Below are 13,765 nucleotides of genomic sequence, written 5' to 3'. Positions count from 1 at the left end.
TATCATTCACATTTTCCTGCACACTCTGGGTAAGACTTGCATTTTCAGTAATCATCAATGAAGCAGAGTGACAACATAGAGTTACTGGAAGTCAGTACTCATGGTGGAACAATGAATGCACATCATGGGTAAAGATGTAACCAGCATTAAATATTAGGTAACTGTAGAGGCAAGATCTATATAGTTCCATACAATAGAAACTGCATTACAACTCTTTTATCACAGTGGGAGATAGGAAACAGCAAGGAACAGCACATTTGGCAACAAAGAACATGAAGAGACTATTTTCTTGGCCTGAGAAAGAGAGGCTGCTGGTATACTATAAAGATCTTCACATGCACTGACTGGGCAATAAACACACACCTTTTCCTTATCCATTATTCTAAATCTTCATTGACAAACCACTCTACCTTACATGGGACCATGACTTCTGTAAAATATTTTAGAATCAAATTGTTTATGTAGGGCCCTGAAAAAAAAAATTGCCCTGCAGGCATACCTGATCAGAGACTATGAGAAACCAGAAACCATGAGTGGGTATGTTGGAAATAGAGGAAGTGCAAAGAGGTCAAATAAAATAAAATAAGGAATGATAAATCCATTGGATTTGAGGGTTAAAAATCTACTGATACCATAGCCACTGGAAGTGGGGGAGAGAGAACAGACTGCAGTAGGTTGAATAGTGAGTGGTGTGAAAGTTGACAGTGACTATTTTTTGTTGGAGCCTGGCGATAAACAACTGTGGTTAGTAGTGACATAGCAAGAAGTATTACATAGAGTACCAGCAAGAATAATGAGTGCAAATGACTGTAAATCATTGAGAAAACAAAAATTTTTAAGTACATAGTGATAGGGAGCAGGAAAAGGAAATGCACTCAACACCACTGGTAGGCAAGGATAATACTGACTCTTTACTCTTAAAAAGTAAAAAAAGAGTACCTTTACAATGGAGAGATCTGGTGAGCAACATCTTAACTAAGCAATCTCATTTAGCATCATTAAAAGTGGACAACCGGACATTGTGTCTCCTAATGTGATATAATAGGAAGTGTACAACATAAACCCATGAAGTATCTCTGCCCAAACCCTGAACCTAATCAAGCCTTTAGACTTTACAGGAAATACTGGGGGATAGAGAGACAAGGTAGTGATACTATAAAGAAGCAAACACAAAAATCTAGAATGGGACACTCTACAAAACAATGGTCTGATTTTTTCATAAAGCCAATGCAGTGGGAAATAAGAGGTGAAATTCTGGAAAAAGAGACAAGAGACATAACTAAACACATGGAGTCATCTTAATAATAAAATTTTGATTAAACATCAACAATTACAAGACAACTTAAGGACAAGTAGAAAAACTTAAAAATGGGCTAAACATTAGATAATATTGTAGAGTTACCATTGTTTTTCTTTAGTATGATAATAATATTGTAGTTATGCAGAAGAAAAAGTCCTTATTTTACCTTCAAAAGGTTCAGCAAAAGCAACCATAGATACATTTACAGACACACTGGAAGTAAATACACCCATACATAAAAGGCAAAATGTTAAAAATGATGGAATCTAGGTGGCGTGTATAGATGCTATATCATTGTGTCATCGTTCAGCTTTTTTGTGTTTGCAAATTTTCTAAATAAGAAGTGGGGGAGGGGGAGAGCCAGTAGAGTGAGAAGGTAAAGATGGGTGTAACAGAGCAACAGCCCTAAAAGATTAGCACTAAATAGGAGGTGTGCATCATTTTCTGAGATTAGAGGAAAGAGCTGTGGGTGAGCAGAGATAAGTCAGTAGGTATGGGTGTGGGAAGGTGAAGGTAATACCAGGTGATCATGACGTAGGAGGCAAGGAGCGCAGTGTAGGTTGGGAGGCGTAGTGAAGATTTGGAATAGTTGCTGTGAGGAATGACCAGAGGTACATAAAAGAGCTGAGGTGCTGCAAAGGACTTGAATGTCTAGAAAACAGTCCTCATTTTTGCTCCTTATTAGTCCTTCAAGCTTATCTCCCTATCATAGAAATTACTGGATACTAATTGTCTATCCTTTAGACCTTCAGTTTCTTGAGGTAAGGGGCTTGACTTTCATTTTTGAATTCCAAGCACTTAGCACAGTGCCTGGCATATAGTAACCATTCAATGAGTACTTAATAAAAAGTGAGTTTCACATTTCACTCTAAATAGTGAGTTTTTATTGACCTTTCTTCTTATTCCCAGCCCATAGATGGTGCTGGGTTAACTGATTCCCTATCACACTCCGGAGCAACATAAATGTAATATCCATGAAAAACCTCAATCATTACATTTACTGCATTGTATTGAAAGTGTCTATTCTATTTCTGTTGTACCCAGTAGACTAAAATCTTTTGAGATCAGTGAACTTGCAGCTTTGTATCACGAACTCAGCACAGTAGTTGGCTTAATACATGGCAGGCATTTTCTGATCTAAGCTGAACAATTAAGAAAGACTAAGTTTTGGTTTGCAATGCCTTTATTTCTGAATGTACGTGTGATTTCAACAAATACTTGTAACAAGCAAAATTAACAATATTGCTTAAGTACAATCAACAATATAAGATAAAGTGCAAAATTATCTGAAATCAGAGTATTCTGGATAAAACACTGGGAAAAACAATGGCTTCCCACCATTTAAAAGGCAAAACAGCACCTCTTTTCTCTTTGCTTCTCTTCAAGTGGTCAAAATGGTAAGAATGCTTTCCATGCCAATGGAGGTAAGAGTTTCCAAACAGACTTACCTTTGAAAGTCCAGTAATTGGGTTCAGGTGACATTTTGTGAAAACAATTCAGGAGACCAAGCACTTTTAGTGTCAGGCATGGAAGGTGGCCAGTTTTCTGAAAGTGGAAGGCAACATTTGACTTCTGAACAAGAACCAAGTCCCAACACTGACTCTTTGAAAATCCAGCCTGACCTTGTTCTGTTATATTCAGGAGTTTTCTGATTTGTAACTGCTGCTGTAAGCATATTCTTTAAATTTAACTCCTTCTTAATTAAACATTTATTAGTTCTTTGTTTGACATATTTCCGTTTTTTTCTTGGTAATTCTTTTTGATCAGGAGAATTATAAGCAGCAGGAAATTTCCTTAGACCCATGGCCTGGAATCCATGCATTTCTGAAAGAAATACTTTTTGTGTGGTAGGAGGGACCCATTCATCAACATCACTTTCAGGGCATTCAGCAACAGGACAGCTGTTGAAAATCGCTGGTTGTGTCATACCAGATATAGTAGGACTTCTGGATTTCTGGCTGGGTGTCTTTATATTTTTTGGACAGGTAGGGGTGGCTTGCTGTGTGTCATTTTCAGAGGAAAGCCTTGTTTTTTTATAGTTAACATCAAGATCTGAATAAAACGCAGGAAATTTTTTGAAAGCTCCTTTCATCCCGTCGTGAATCCTAGTTTGGTGGAATCGTGCAACTGGAGTTGACTGTGAACATGGAACAAAATCTTGGCTATCTTCAAAGTCATACTCCAAATCTGACTGAAAATGAGGTGAAGAGGAACGTGTTCTTGGATACAGAGAAGCAGATGTGCTTTGCAAGGATAATTTTTGTGAAGACTGGCTAGAGTTTTCAGAAAGGGATCTCAATGAAAAATCAGATTCTGTCTGACGACTTTCTGCCAAAGGCTTTCCCCACTGTAACAAAATATCCTGTGACTTTTTGGTCATTTCTGTTGCAATGTCCATTTCTTTAGCACTATCATCAAAGAGATCAGCAGAAGCGTTGTAGCCACCTTCATGACCAGTAGAACAGTTCTGTGTTAAGTTATTACTGGTGTGTTCATAATGCATTTCTTTCAGTGTATTCGTACTTCTATTTGGACTACTGCAGGGAGCTTCTAAAGGATATGTGAGTTTCCTGCAAATTGGAAAACTGTCACCCTGGTTCTTTGGCAACCTAGAGTACTGTTTATTTTCTAAGGTGTGAAGGCTGGAAACATCATTATATCTCCTAGAATGCAAAGTTGTCAACTTTTCACTCATTTCTGAAAGCGATTTTTCTCCACATCCATTAAAATATTTGCCTTTGAGACAAGAATGGTCACTCTCTGAAGCACTGCATGTAAGTGAAACTTCAGCCCTATGTGATGTAATTTCAGTAGACTTGAGAGTACTTGTTGTGCCTGAGCCTTTTGAAGATGGAAACAGAGCTGACAGATAAACATTTGGTAGAAAATTTTCAGATGTGTCTCTTCCACTACTACTTATAGAGATAGCCTCTGCGGTGTTCTCTGGATGTGACTCCTTACGAACACTAGGACTTAGATTCGCTTCACAGTTGGAAAGGAAGTTATCTTTGCTGGTGTTTGCTTTGGCTGTCACTTGTGGTGATCTTAAGGCTATGGGTGGCATATTCAGTATGCTAGTAGTTCTCTTGGGAGTTACTGATAACCTGCTGTGGTCTACAGGTAATTTACCAACATCATTATCTAGATGACATTTCCTGCTACTGACATCTGTGTGAGTTAGAGAAATCTCATTTTCGAAAGCTGCTAGAAATTCGTTTAGGCTTTCAGAGAATGGCAGATCATCCCAAATCTCAGGTTCACAGTCCTGGGAACCACCAGCTATCTCTTCAAATCTGAGTGATGGAGGTGGACAACACACAGATCTCTCCTGAAGGCCACGGAGGGTATCTACATCATGATACTGGCGATATTTTAGTTCACACTGGGAATACCTATTTTTAATTTCCACTGTACTGTGAAAGGATTTTGTATTAGTTGGCTCAAGGGGCTTTTCCACTTTCAAAGGGAATAAATTAGAGCCAGGGACTCTAATTTCATGATGATTGCTATGAACTGCTCTTGGCTGATTAGCTTGTAAGCCAGGTTCTTCACACAACTTTTGTGCTGTACTCTTTTTATCCATATATGAAACAAAGTTCCACGAAATATGAGTGGTATCATGGCAGGTGTTGGAACCAGTGGCCTCTGTAAAGGAGATGCACTTTCTGTTCTGGGAAAGAGTACCAATGGCCTTGCTTTGTTCTGAAGCTGAAAAATCATCATCTGTTAGTTGTGAATCAGTGGAAATGAGTTCAAGTGATGGCTGCCTGAATCCTGAAAAATTCTCTCTGCCATGGGACTCAAAACAACAAGAGCTGCTGTCAGGGCCACATATGCTGCTGAAATCACTACTTGAGTGTTCTAAAGCAAGGAAGCGGCTGCTAGGTGCCCGGGAACCACAACGAAGTTTCCTGACATCAGAAAGCTGCAAAAGCTGATGGAAATAGTCAATGACAGTGAAGCCTACAACACCTGGGTCTGGTAGAACAATCTGGCAAGCTATAAGCGCTTTAACTTCTTTCTTGAGGTCTGAGCACTGCTGTAAGAAGTTATTGGAACCTGAACCTTGTCCATATTGGTTTTCAAAATTCTATGAAAGAAGTAAATAAATGTAAATGAGAATAAAATTTTCTTCCTTTGACTCAAATGTGAAACAGGGTTTAAAAGGTTAAAACAGATGCAATTATAACCCCACTCCCATAATTTCATTTCCTCTCGTATTGCAGGCAGAGTAGCCTACCCTTTGGGCTTTTCTCACTATTCAGTTGTGGAGGGCTCTCTTCCCCTTTTAAAATTCTGATTCCAGTAGAGGCAGAGTAGCCTATAACACTAGAGGAACTGAAATTATAGGGAAGTAAACCTTGTAGTAAAGAGACTTGCCTTCAAATCCTGGTTCTAACATTTCCCAGTGTTGGGGCTTTGAACAAGTAATTAGTTTTCTCATTTATAAAATAGGGATAAATGTGTAGGATTATTGTATTAGCAATAACAACACAAAAAACTATAGTGCTTAGCAAATATAGTAGATGCTCAATAAATGGTAGCTACCATTACATCCTCATTAGCTTCCATAAACTTTGAGTATTTAAGGAAATGCTCTCATTTCTTTAAAAAAAAAAAAAGAAGAAAAGAAAAAGAGCCATCTAAGATTGTAACAAAGAAAACTTCTGTAGCTCCTGGTTTCACTTTCCCTTTGGGTTTTTCTCACTGTTCAGTTGTGGAGTGCTCTATTCCCCTTTTTAAAACACTGATTCCAATGTAGACAAAATTTTCATTTGTTCCCTTTAGCATACAAGAGGACAGAAAATGATGACTCCTTCAGAGTCAGCACATTTTTTAGACTTTTCCTACAGTTACTTTGGTAATTATTTAAGATGATCCTTCCCAATCTATTTGTAGAGTTATCAATACTCAGTTGCTTTGCCTTCAATGTTAGTTCCCTCCTTTTATAGATGAGAGAATTAAAAAGCCAGAGTTAATGAAAGTTTTGCTACAGAATCTGAACCGAATTTAGAGGATACAATAGATACCAAATATCAAAACATCTAACACTTCTGAATTTATACTAAATTTAGATTTTTAAAGCTCTGAAAGCATTTGAACTGGGTTCTTCTAACTTTTGAAAGAGGAAGTTGTCACCATGGTGTTTTAACAAATCACCTAAAGCCTATTTTTACATAGCTTAAAAGTGCTTCTACAGGCCCTCACATTTATGACTCCTAAAAACTATTTAGAAAATTCAAACCATCTCATTACAATGGAAATGTTAGCATAATACTAAAAAGAATGCTAGTCTCAATTACCGTCACTCCAAAAATGAAGCTTTGTCCAACAAAGCAAGTTTCAACTGCTTTAGTTAATAGGTTCTGAGTTGTATCACTGTCCAGTGTTTCAGGGAATTTCATTAGGATCCTGAATATACCTTGATTGAAAAGAAAATTAAAAATGTGAAGAGATAAGCTTTGAAATTTTAACTTGCCATGAAGTCAGACGATACAATTGGTTTGAAAATGCAGCATGAACCCTATGAGTTTACATATAGGGGGAAAAAATGACTTTAAGAGCTAGTCATTTTGTTCCCTCTAGGTTCTTATAGCCTAGAAAGACAAAAATAATTGATCAAGTGTGATTAAAGTAGATGCCTGCCTAGTAATTAGGCAGCAGTTATTCTAAAAGTGGCAGTGGGAGTAGTGGTGGGATCTTTAGCACCCTTCTCCTCAAAGCAGAGGGAAGTCTTTCCTTCTCCCTGGCAATCCTGGCTGTGGTCCCTGGGCTCTTTTTCATCAAATCAGTTTGCTCTCAACAACAAGAAGACAGAGATTTCCTTAGTTAAGTGATTAGGGGAGAAGGGTAGAAGATTGAAGGGGAAAAAAAAGATTCAACTGCTTATATATATATATATATATATATATATATATATATATCCTTACATTCTCAGGACAACATCTTAACAGGTCAAGCTATGCAGATGAAGTTGCAATGCAAATTAAATAAATGAAAAAAATTCAAATTCTGATAATGTAAATATTCCTTCAAATAGCTTCTTCCACTGCAAGAGATCTTAGCCACTTGAATGCTAACCTCAATTTGAATAATCTTTCAGTTTGAAACAATTTTATTTTCTTAGTCTGTATTTCTATAACTTGGATTAGAGTTTTGTAATTTAATACTCTAATTATAGCTTAGTTGGCCTAACTAAAAGGAGCATGGTTTAACAATATGTATTGAGGAAATAAACATCTTTCACTTCAACTCTTGATTATATTTTAAAGGAACCAACAATACGAGGTTGAGTGATCATCTTTTTACTAAATGTGTATTACCTTAAAAACACATTATCTTCAAATTCTATTGATGTACTAAAGGAGTAGCTAGGAAAAAGAATGCTTTAAATATTCTTACCTGTGCAAACCAGTGGCTGTAAGACCAAAAAATGCATCTAAGCAGCTTCCAAATACAGTAATACCAAACAATTTGTTTGACTCTGCAACTTTTAAGGAAAGTTTATATCTGTAACTAGCATTTTCAGCTTCACCAGTAGAGCCACATTTTGGACAATTAGACCTGGAAAAAGGGAAGAAAAAAATCATAGAGATAGTCACTAATTTTTTTTATATGATGTAAAACAAATCTGGAAAAGTAAAATTCAAAAATAATATTTTGTATACAAATGTACCTATACAATTTACATTCTTTTTAAATGATTTCAGATCAACCACTTTTGAATTTTCTCTGTCCATAACAGTTAATTTTACTGATTTAAATAAAGTAGCACCAAACTGATAGAAACTGAAGGTGGGGAGGAGAGGGAGAGAGAAGAAGGAGGTTAGCTGGTTGGTTGTTACTGGGTAGCTAAATCATCATTAACAAACTGAGGCATATTATAGTCTGAGGTTGGGGGTGGGGGCAAAATAATATAATAAAGGGAGTGCCACACCAACAGAAGACCTGAAATTTAATGTCTGTTTTCTGTTAAGAGAATAATGCCTATTAAGGGAATAATGAATAATCTTGAAATGTTTAATAAATATTTATATACAAGGTACCTAGTGATATTTTTCTGACTATTAAAAGAATAACCTTACTTTCTTTAATTCATTGAAATATACTAAAAATTTATTAGATTACAAAAATTAGGCATAAAACATCTTGTTTCACTTGCTTGTAAGGCAATTATGCAATTATGGCCAAAGGCTTTCCTATCAAAAACTACTATGTGTCAAGTGTAATATCACTGTTATGTACTAGCTGTCTGGCCTTGGGATAGATACCAAATCCCTTAAACCTAGACTCCCTCATCGGTGAAATCCAGGGTTGAAGAAGGATAAAGTGAGACGAAGTATAAGAAAGGTAAGTAAAGAAAGGATCTAGTACAGATCTTGCCAAATTAATGTTTAGTCTGCTTCTCCCTCATAATTATACTAAATATTGTGAGGGTTACTGTCACTTTTACTTATGTTTCCCTCTTTTCTAGTTATTTGCAATATAGAACTCTGATCTCCATCTTTCACATTCTTAATTTAGCAAACTGACCCCTTAAAATATCTTATGGTAATGGTTAATCCTATGTTTCTTCATGTCGCTAATGATCTGGCTTAAAAATGAATGGCAAAATGCAAATAGAAAATAATGTTGAACATAGTTGTATAAATTTGGTTGCTGCCATATATGCCACTAGGGGGAGCCTAAATTCCACAGCTCACAAGGTGATTATTTTGAACAGAGGTTAATCCTTCCTGTAAGAAGTTGCTGATTCCTGGGGGAGGGTGTAGCTCAGTGGTAGAAAGCATGCTTAGCATGCATGAGGTCATGGGTTCAATCCTCAGTACCTCCATTAAAAATAAATAAATAAACCTAATTACCCCCTCCCCTCCAAAAAACCACAAACAACAACAACAAAAAGAAAGTTATTGACTCATCATCATTACATCTGTGCTAATTATTACTTTTTTCCCCCACACTGAGGTTGGATCTGTGCCAATCCATTCATATACTCCTAACCAAATCTGCTGTAGTTTGTGCTACAGTCCAGACATAGAATAAAGTGAAGGTAATTGACTCATCAGGGATAGAACCTCATTAGTACCAAGCTCTCATAAAATGAACTAACTGTTTTGAATATATATTAGAATGTCTTTAAAGATTACATATTAATAATGTATTCATGTCTAATGTAAAATTCCCAGCAAATTCTAGAATTAATATGCATCTGTATTTTACATTTATAAATGTTTTCAATATACATTATTTCATTCTGATAGGTAAACAGAGCATTTACTCCCACACACAAACTGGGGGAATTGGGGTAAATTTTTGCCTGACGTGACAAAGTTGGTGAATTTTATGACCAAATACAAGGCTTTGGATTCCCAGCTTGGAGTTCTTTCCTGTACGGTAACTATAAGAATGGAATGGTTAGTAATGAACTATCTTGCAAACAGAGTATCAATGATAGCCTAACAAAGGCTAGGTCTATTAGTATTAATGCATATACCCACTAAATTATATATACTTTTATATTACATATAAAATGAAAATATTTATTTATGCAGTTTCCTTTAATCCTGTAGGGAATAAGTCTGGACTGAAATAAGTAATTGTTAGTACTGGAGTAATATAGATCACAGCTTTTTCAAACTTTAATATGCATACCAAACACCTAAGAATCTTGTTAAAATGAAGATTCTGAGTCAGTAAATCTGAGACAAGGCCCAAGATCCTGCATTTCTAATAAGCTCCCAGGGTGACACCAATGCAGCTGTTCCTCAGAACACTTTGAGAAGCAAGGGTAGAGACAACACATTCAAATAATAGTCGCCTGATTTAACTTCTAGAGGCAACCCAATTTCCAAAATGTTATTTGTTATGGAATCTAATTTTCAAACATTTTTGGTCTCAGGACCCTTTATATTCCTAAAAATTAATGAGACTACCAAAGAGCTTTTGTTTATGTGGGTAATATCTGTCTATATTTCCAACTGAATATGAGAAAGTAAATAAAAGTGAGAAAATTGAGAATTCTAAAAAATACTTATTTATTCCTCAAAAAAATCCATTGCATAGGTAACAAAAAGAACATATTTTTATGAAAAATAACTATGTGTTCCAAAATAAATTAGTGAGAAGAGAATGGCATTGTTTTGTATTTTGCAAACCTCTTTAATGTCTGGCTTAATAAAGACAGTTGTATTCTCATACCTCCTTCTCTGCTCAATCTGTTGTGATATCACATGTCATGGAGTCTCTGGAAAACTCTACTATGCACTTTTAAGAGAATGAGATTGAAAGGCAAATAATGCCTTAGAATTATTATGAAAAGTTTTGGCCCCCAAGAAGCCTTTGAAAGGATCTATCTGAAATAATACTGGTAATTTGCTAGTTTTTTGTTTGATACCAGTTAAAACACCAAATTTCATTCATTTTTCTATGTTAGTGTATTTATATTTAGCCCCAAAGTAGAAAAATTGATGAGATTAGTAATTCTTAGTGTTTTCTTGGCCTTGAAACCCTTTGAGAAAGACATAAAAAATGTCTTTATCTGTATCTTCATCTATGTCATGGAATCCTTTTTGAAATGGAATCTAACTTGGAACCCTAATACAAGGCTGAGACTAGAGCTCTTGTTGAAACTAAAGTGGGAACTCTAAAGCCTTACAATCCACTATTACGTCTTTAATCTTACATCCTAGAAGCATACAGCCCTAAAGCGCTGCAGAACATAATTTGAAAACCACCACTGACTGCTCTAATCTTGGAGGTTGTTGTCTCTAAGGATTTGGGGTTCAATGACAAACTTTAAGGAGCAGTCTTTTTGCTCTTCATTGTCTCTAAAATCTAGAGTATGAAATGTCTGTCATAAACTTGCCATGCTGCAGCAGTAAGGAATTTCCATTTCCTGTGCTGGCTTACAACAGACTCCAGGTAAGGGAAAAGGAAAGCAGAAATAACAGTAGAAAAGATAAGCACCTGAAATTATGGGAATAAGACTTTTTATAGCACCATCAATGTAATATCTATAGAGGACAGGCTATATTTCTGGGGACTATGTTTCCATAGGCAAGGGCCAAGTGCTGTGGATTATATGTGCCTCAATGGAGCAATTAGAGCTCACTTTTCCTGGGGCATCTTAAATGCTGGGAGAGAAAGAGGGGTAGGTGTTCACTGGATACAAATTTCACTACTCATTAGGAGGTAACAGTGATTAGGAAGGTAGACAGCTTTGTTTAGGCTTGAGTATGTTTCTGCCACTATCTAGTTGGTTGTGTGATTTGGGGTAAGTTCTTTAATCTTTCTAAGCTTTAATTTTCTCCTCTGAAAGTTAGCATTAACAGTAGCATCACCTCACAGGGCTGTTGTATCAAAAGATATAATGTTTAAAAGCTCCTAGCATCATGCCTAGCATATAGTAAACATTCATTAATGTTATCTATTGTTATTACCAGTCTAAAGAGGTAAAAATGGAAGTATTGTTCAACCTAAATTTTTGTTGTAGATTATCTTTAAAAAGAAATGACTTGGGGGAAAAAACTCGGTTTTAAAAAAATTTCACATCTGTATATTATTGATTACATATCACATAATATTTGAAGCATTTAAGCATTTATTAATTCATTTGATCCTTACAACAGCCCTATGAAACAGGTATTATTACTTTCTCCATTTTGAGATCCAGATAATTTAAGTGACTTGCCCAAGGCTACAGAGCTTTTAAGTAGCAGGGTTGAGATTTGTACTCAGGCAGTCTGGCTCCAGGGAACTGTGCTTTTTAATTACCAGGATAAATGCTATTATATCCCAAGATCATACAATTATCAAGTGTCAGAGCCTATCTGCAACCTTGTTGCAGTCTCCAAAGTTTGAAACTATTCTATTATACCACACTGCTTCTAAGAATAGGCCCTGATCAAAGGGAAACAGTCCTAGGGTTTTAGTTTTTTTCAGGAAATAGGTAGAAATCTAAAAAATGGGTGAACCTACGTCCAGATCTAAGACAACCTAGACACTATCATACTGTCATTTATTCATTCACTGAACAAACATTTATTGCGTATTTTCTATGAACTAAACTATAGATTGAACGCTAAGGATTTAGTGATGAATAATACAAATAGGTTCTTTCTCTCAGAGTTGATAATGAGTACTTGAAAGAACAGCTTAATAAAGTAATAATAATAATTAATGGAAGGATGACTTTGAGTCCAGATGTGCGTTAGAGCTGCCAGTTCCTCCCCATGTGATTCTAATGAGACAAAAAGACTAGTTAAGAATCATTGCTGGCCTACTGTTCTTGCTTATATACTACCAGGTACTTACTAGGTAGATAGTCTTCTCCTCTCCTCCAGGCAGAGAGAATGTGTTCTTAAGGAACTCCAACCCTACCTCTCACTTGCACTCTATGAAGATCAGAGAAGAAACTGAGGTTCTCAGCCTGAAGTAAGTGGCCTGAATCTGAGCACCGTAATCAAGTATCATGTGCCGAGCACTTCCCCAGCTGCTGAAGGAGACGGAGATTACAACAACAGTCCCTATTCTCCAGTTTATTTGTTAAAAAAAAAAACCACCCTGGAGATTATGCAAAAATAAACAATGAACAAACAAAAAAACCCTATACTATTTCCAGGGATATCCCAGAAGGAGGCTAAGTTTTTGTATTAGGTTCGTGATTTCCTCTGAGAAATTATTTTTCTTCTCTGAAGCAGGTACTTAGCAAAGATTTGGAGATAATCTGAAACTTCCCTCTAGTAATAGAGGATTACCAGCCAATTCTATTCTAGGATTTACAGAAGAACCTCAAAGAATCTTATGTCCTGGTAAGAATTTAATCCTTATTTGCCTTTGAGCCATGGGAAATCTACAACATACACTTGTATTTCCTCTCTCACATTTACAGACTTTATCTTTACCTTTTGGAGATCAGGATTATCCGAGAAAAGCACCTTTGACATGAAGGATATATAAAACTCGAATTCTGGAGAGCAAGAACTGAGGCGAGAAGAAATTTTCTTCTTCTATTCATGTGTTCTTACTGTGGCCTGAGAAACAAAACAGCCATGGGATGAATGGCAGATCTTTAATTGTATGTGCATAATTCATTTCCTAGGAAAACACTTAACCTTCACTGCAAAGCTGATAGATTTTTTTTTGCATTAAATGTCAGTGTACTGAAAAACTAATTCTCTTTTTCTGCTTAATTAATTAAGAAAATAAGATTTAAAACAGAGTAGCTCAAATATGCTATTTCTGAATAAATGCTCCAGCCCTGTAATTCATAAAAGCTATCATTTAGCTTCTTTCAATATCTTTATAAGCCATATAGAACTTGTTTCTACCATTAATAAGTAGGAATGTAAATGAATTTACACGACTGTTGTATCAAATCTAAACTGGTGGGAAAACAGTTCTTTTTAGCTGAAAAAATCACTTTATTTCAGTGTGTACACTTTTATACAGCTAGATGAGGGGAAA

General features: G+C 35.9%; 1 protein-coding gene and 1 long non-coding RNA gene across 2 annotated transcripts; both read right to left on the bottom strand.

The window, feature by feature from the left end:
• Positions 1–1,548: 1,548 nt before the first annotated feature.
• DDIAS (DNA damage induced apoptosis suppressor) lies at positions 1,549–13,492 on the bottom strand. Its single transcript, XM_006186709.2, is given in 5 exon segments — positions 1,549–5,390; positions 6,604–6,702; positions 6,704–6,722; positions 7,703–7,864; positions 13,204–13,492. Coding segments are annotated over 5 exon segments (3,012 nt in total). The 5' UTR covers positions 13,317–13,492; the 3' UTR covers positions 1,549–2,771.
• LOC116666402 lies at positions 7,910–11,827 on the bottom strand. Its single transcript, XR_004323227.1, has 3 exons — positions 11,815–11,827; positions 11,740–11,743; positions 7,910–9,392 (listed from the first exon to the last, which is right to left on the bottom strand). It is a non-coding gene; the product is annotated as an uncharacterized LOC116666402 (long non-coding RNA).
• Positions 13,493–13,765: the final 273 nt, after the last annotated feature.

This window comes from Camelus ferus, chromosome 10, assembly GCF_009834535.1.
Source record: "Camelus ferus isolate YT-003-E chromosome 10, BCGSAC_Cfer_1.0, whole genome shotgun sequence".
In the NCBI taxonomy this organism is placed as follows: domain Eukaryota; kingdom Metazoa; phylum Chordata; class Mammalia; order Artiodactyla; family Camelidae; genus Camelus; species Camelus ferus.
Note: the sequence above shows the minus strand (reverse complement) of the source record. Positions and strands in the feature narration are given on the sequence as shown.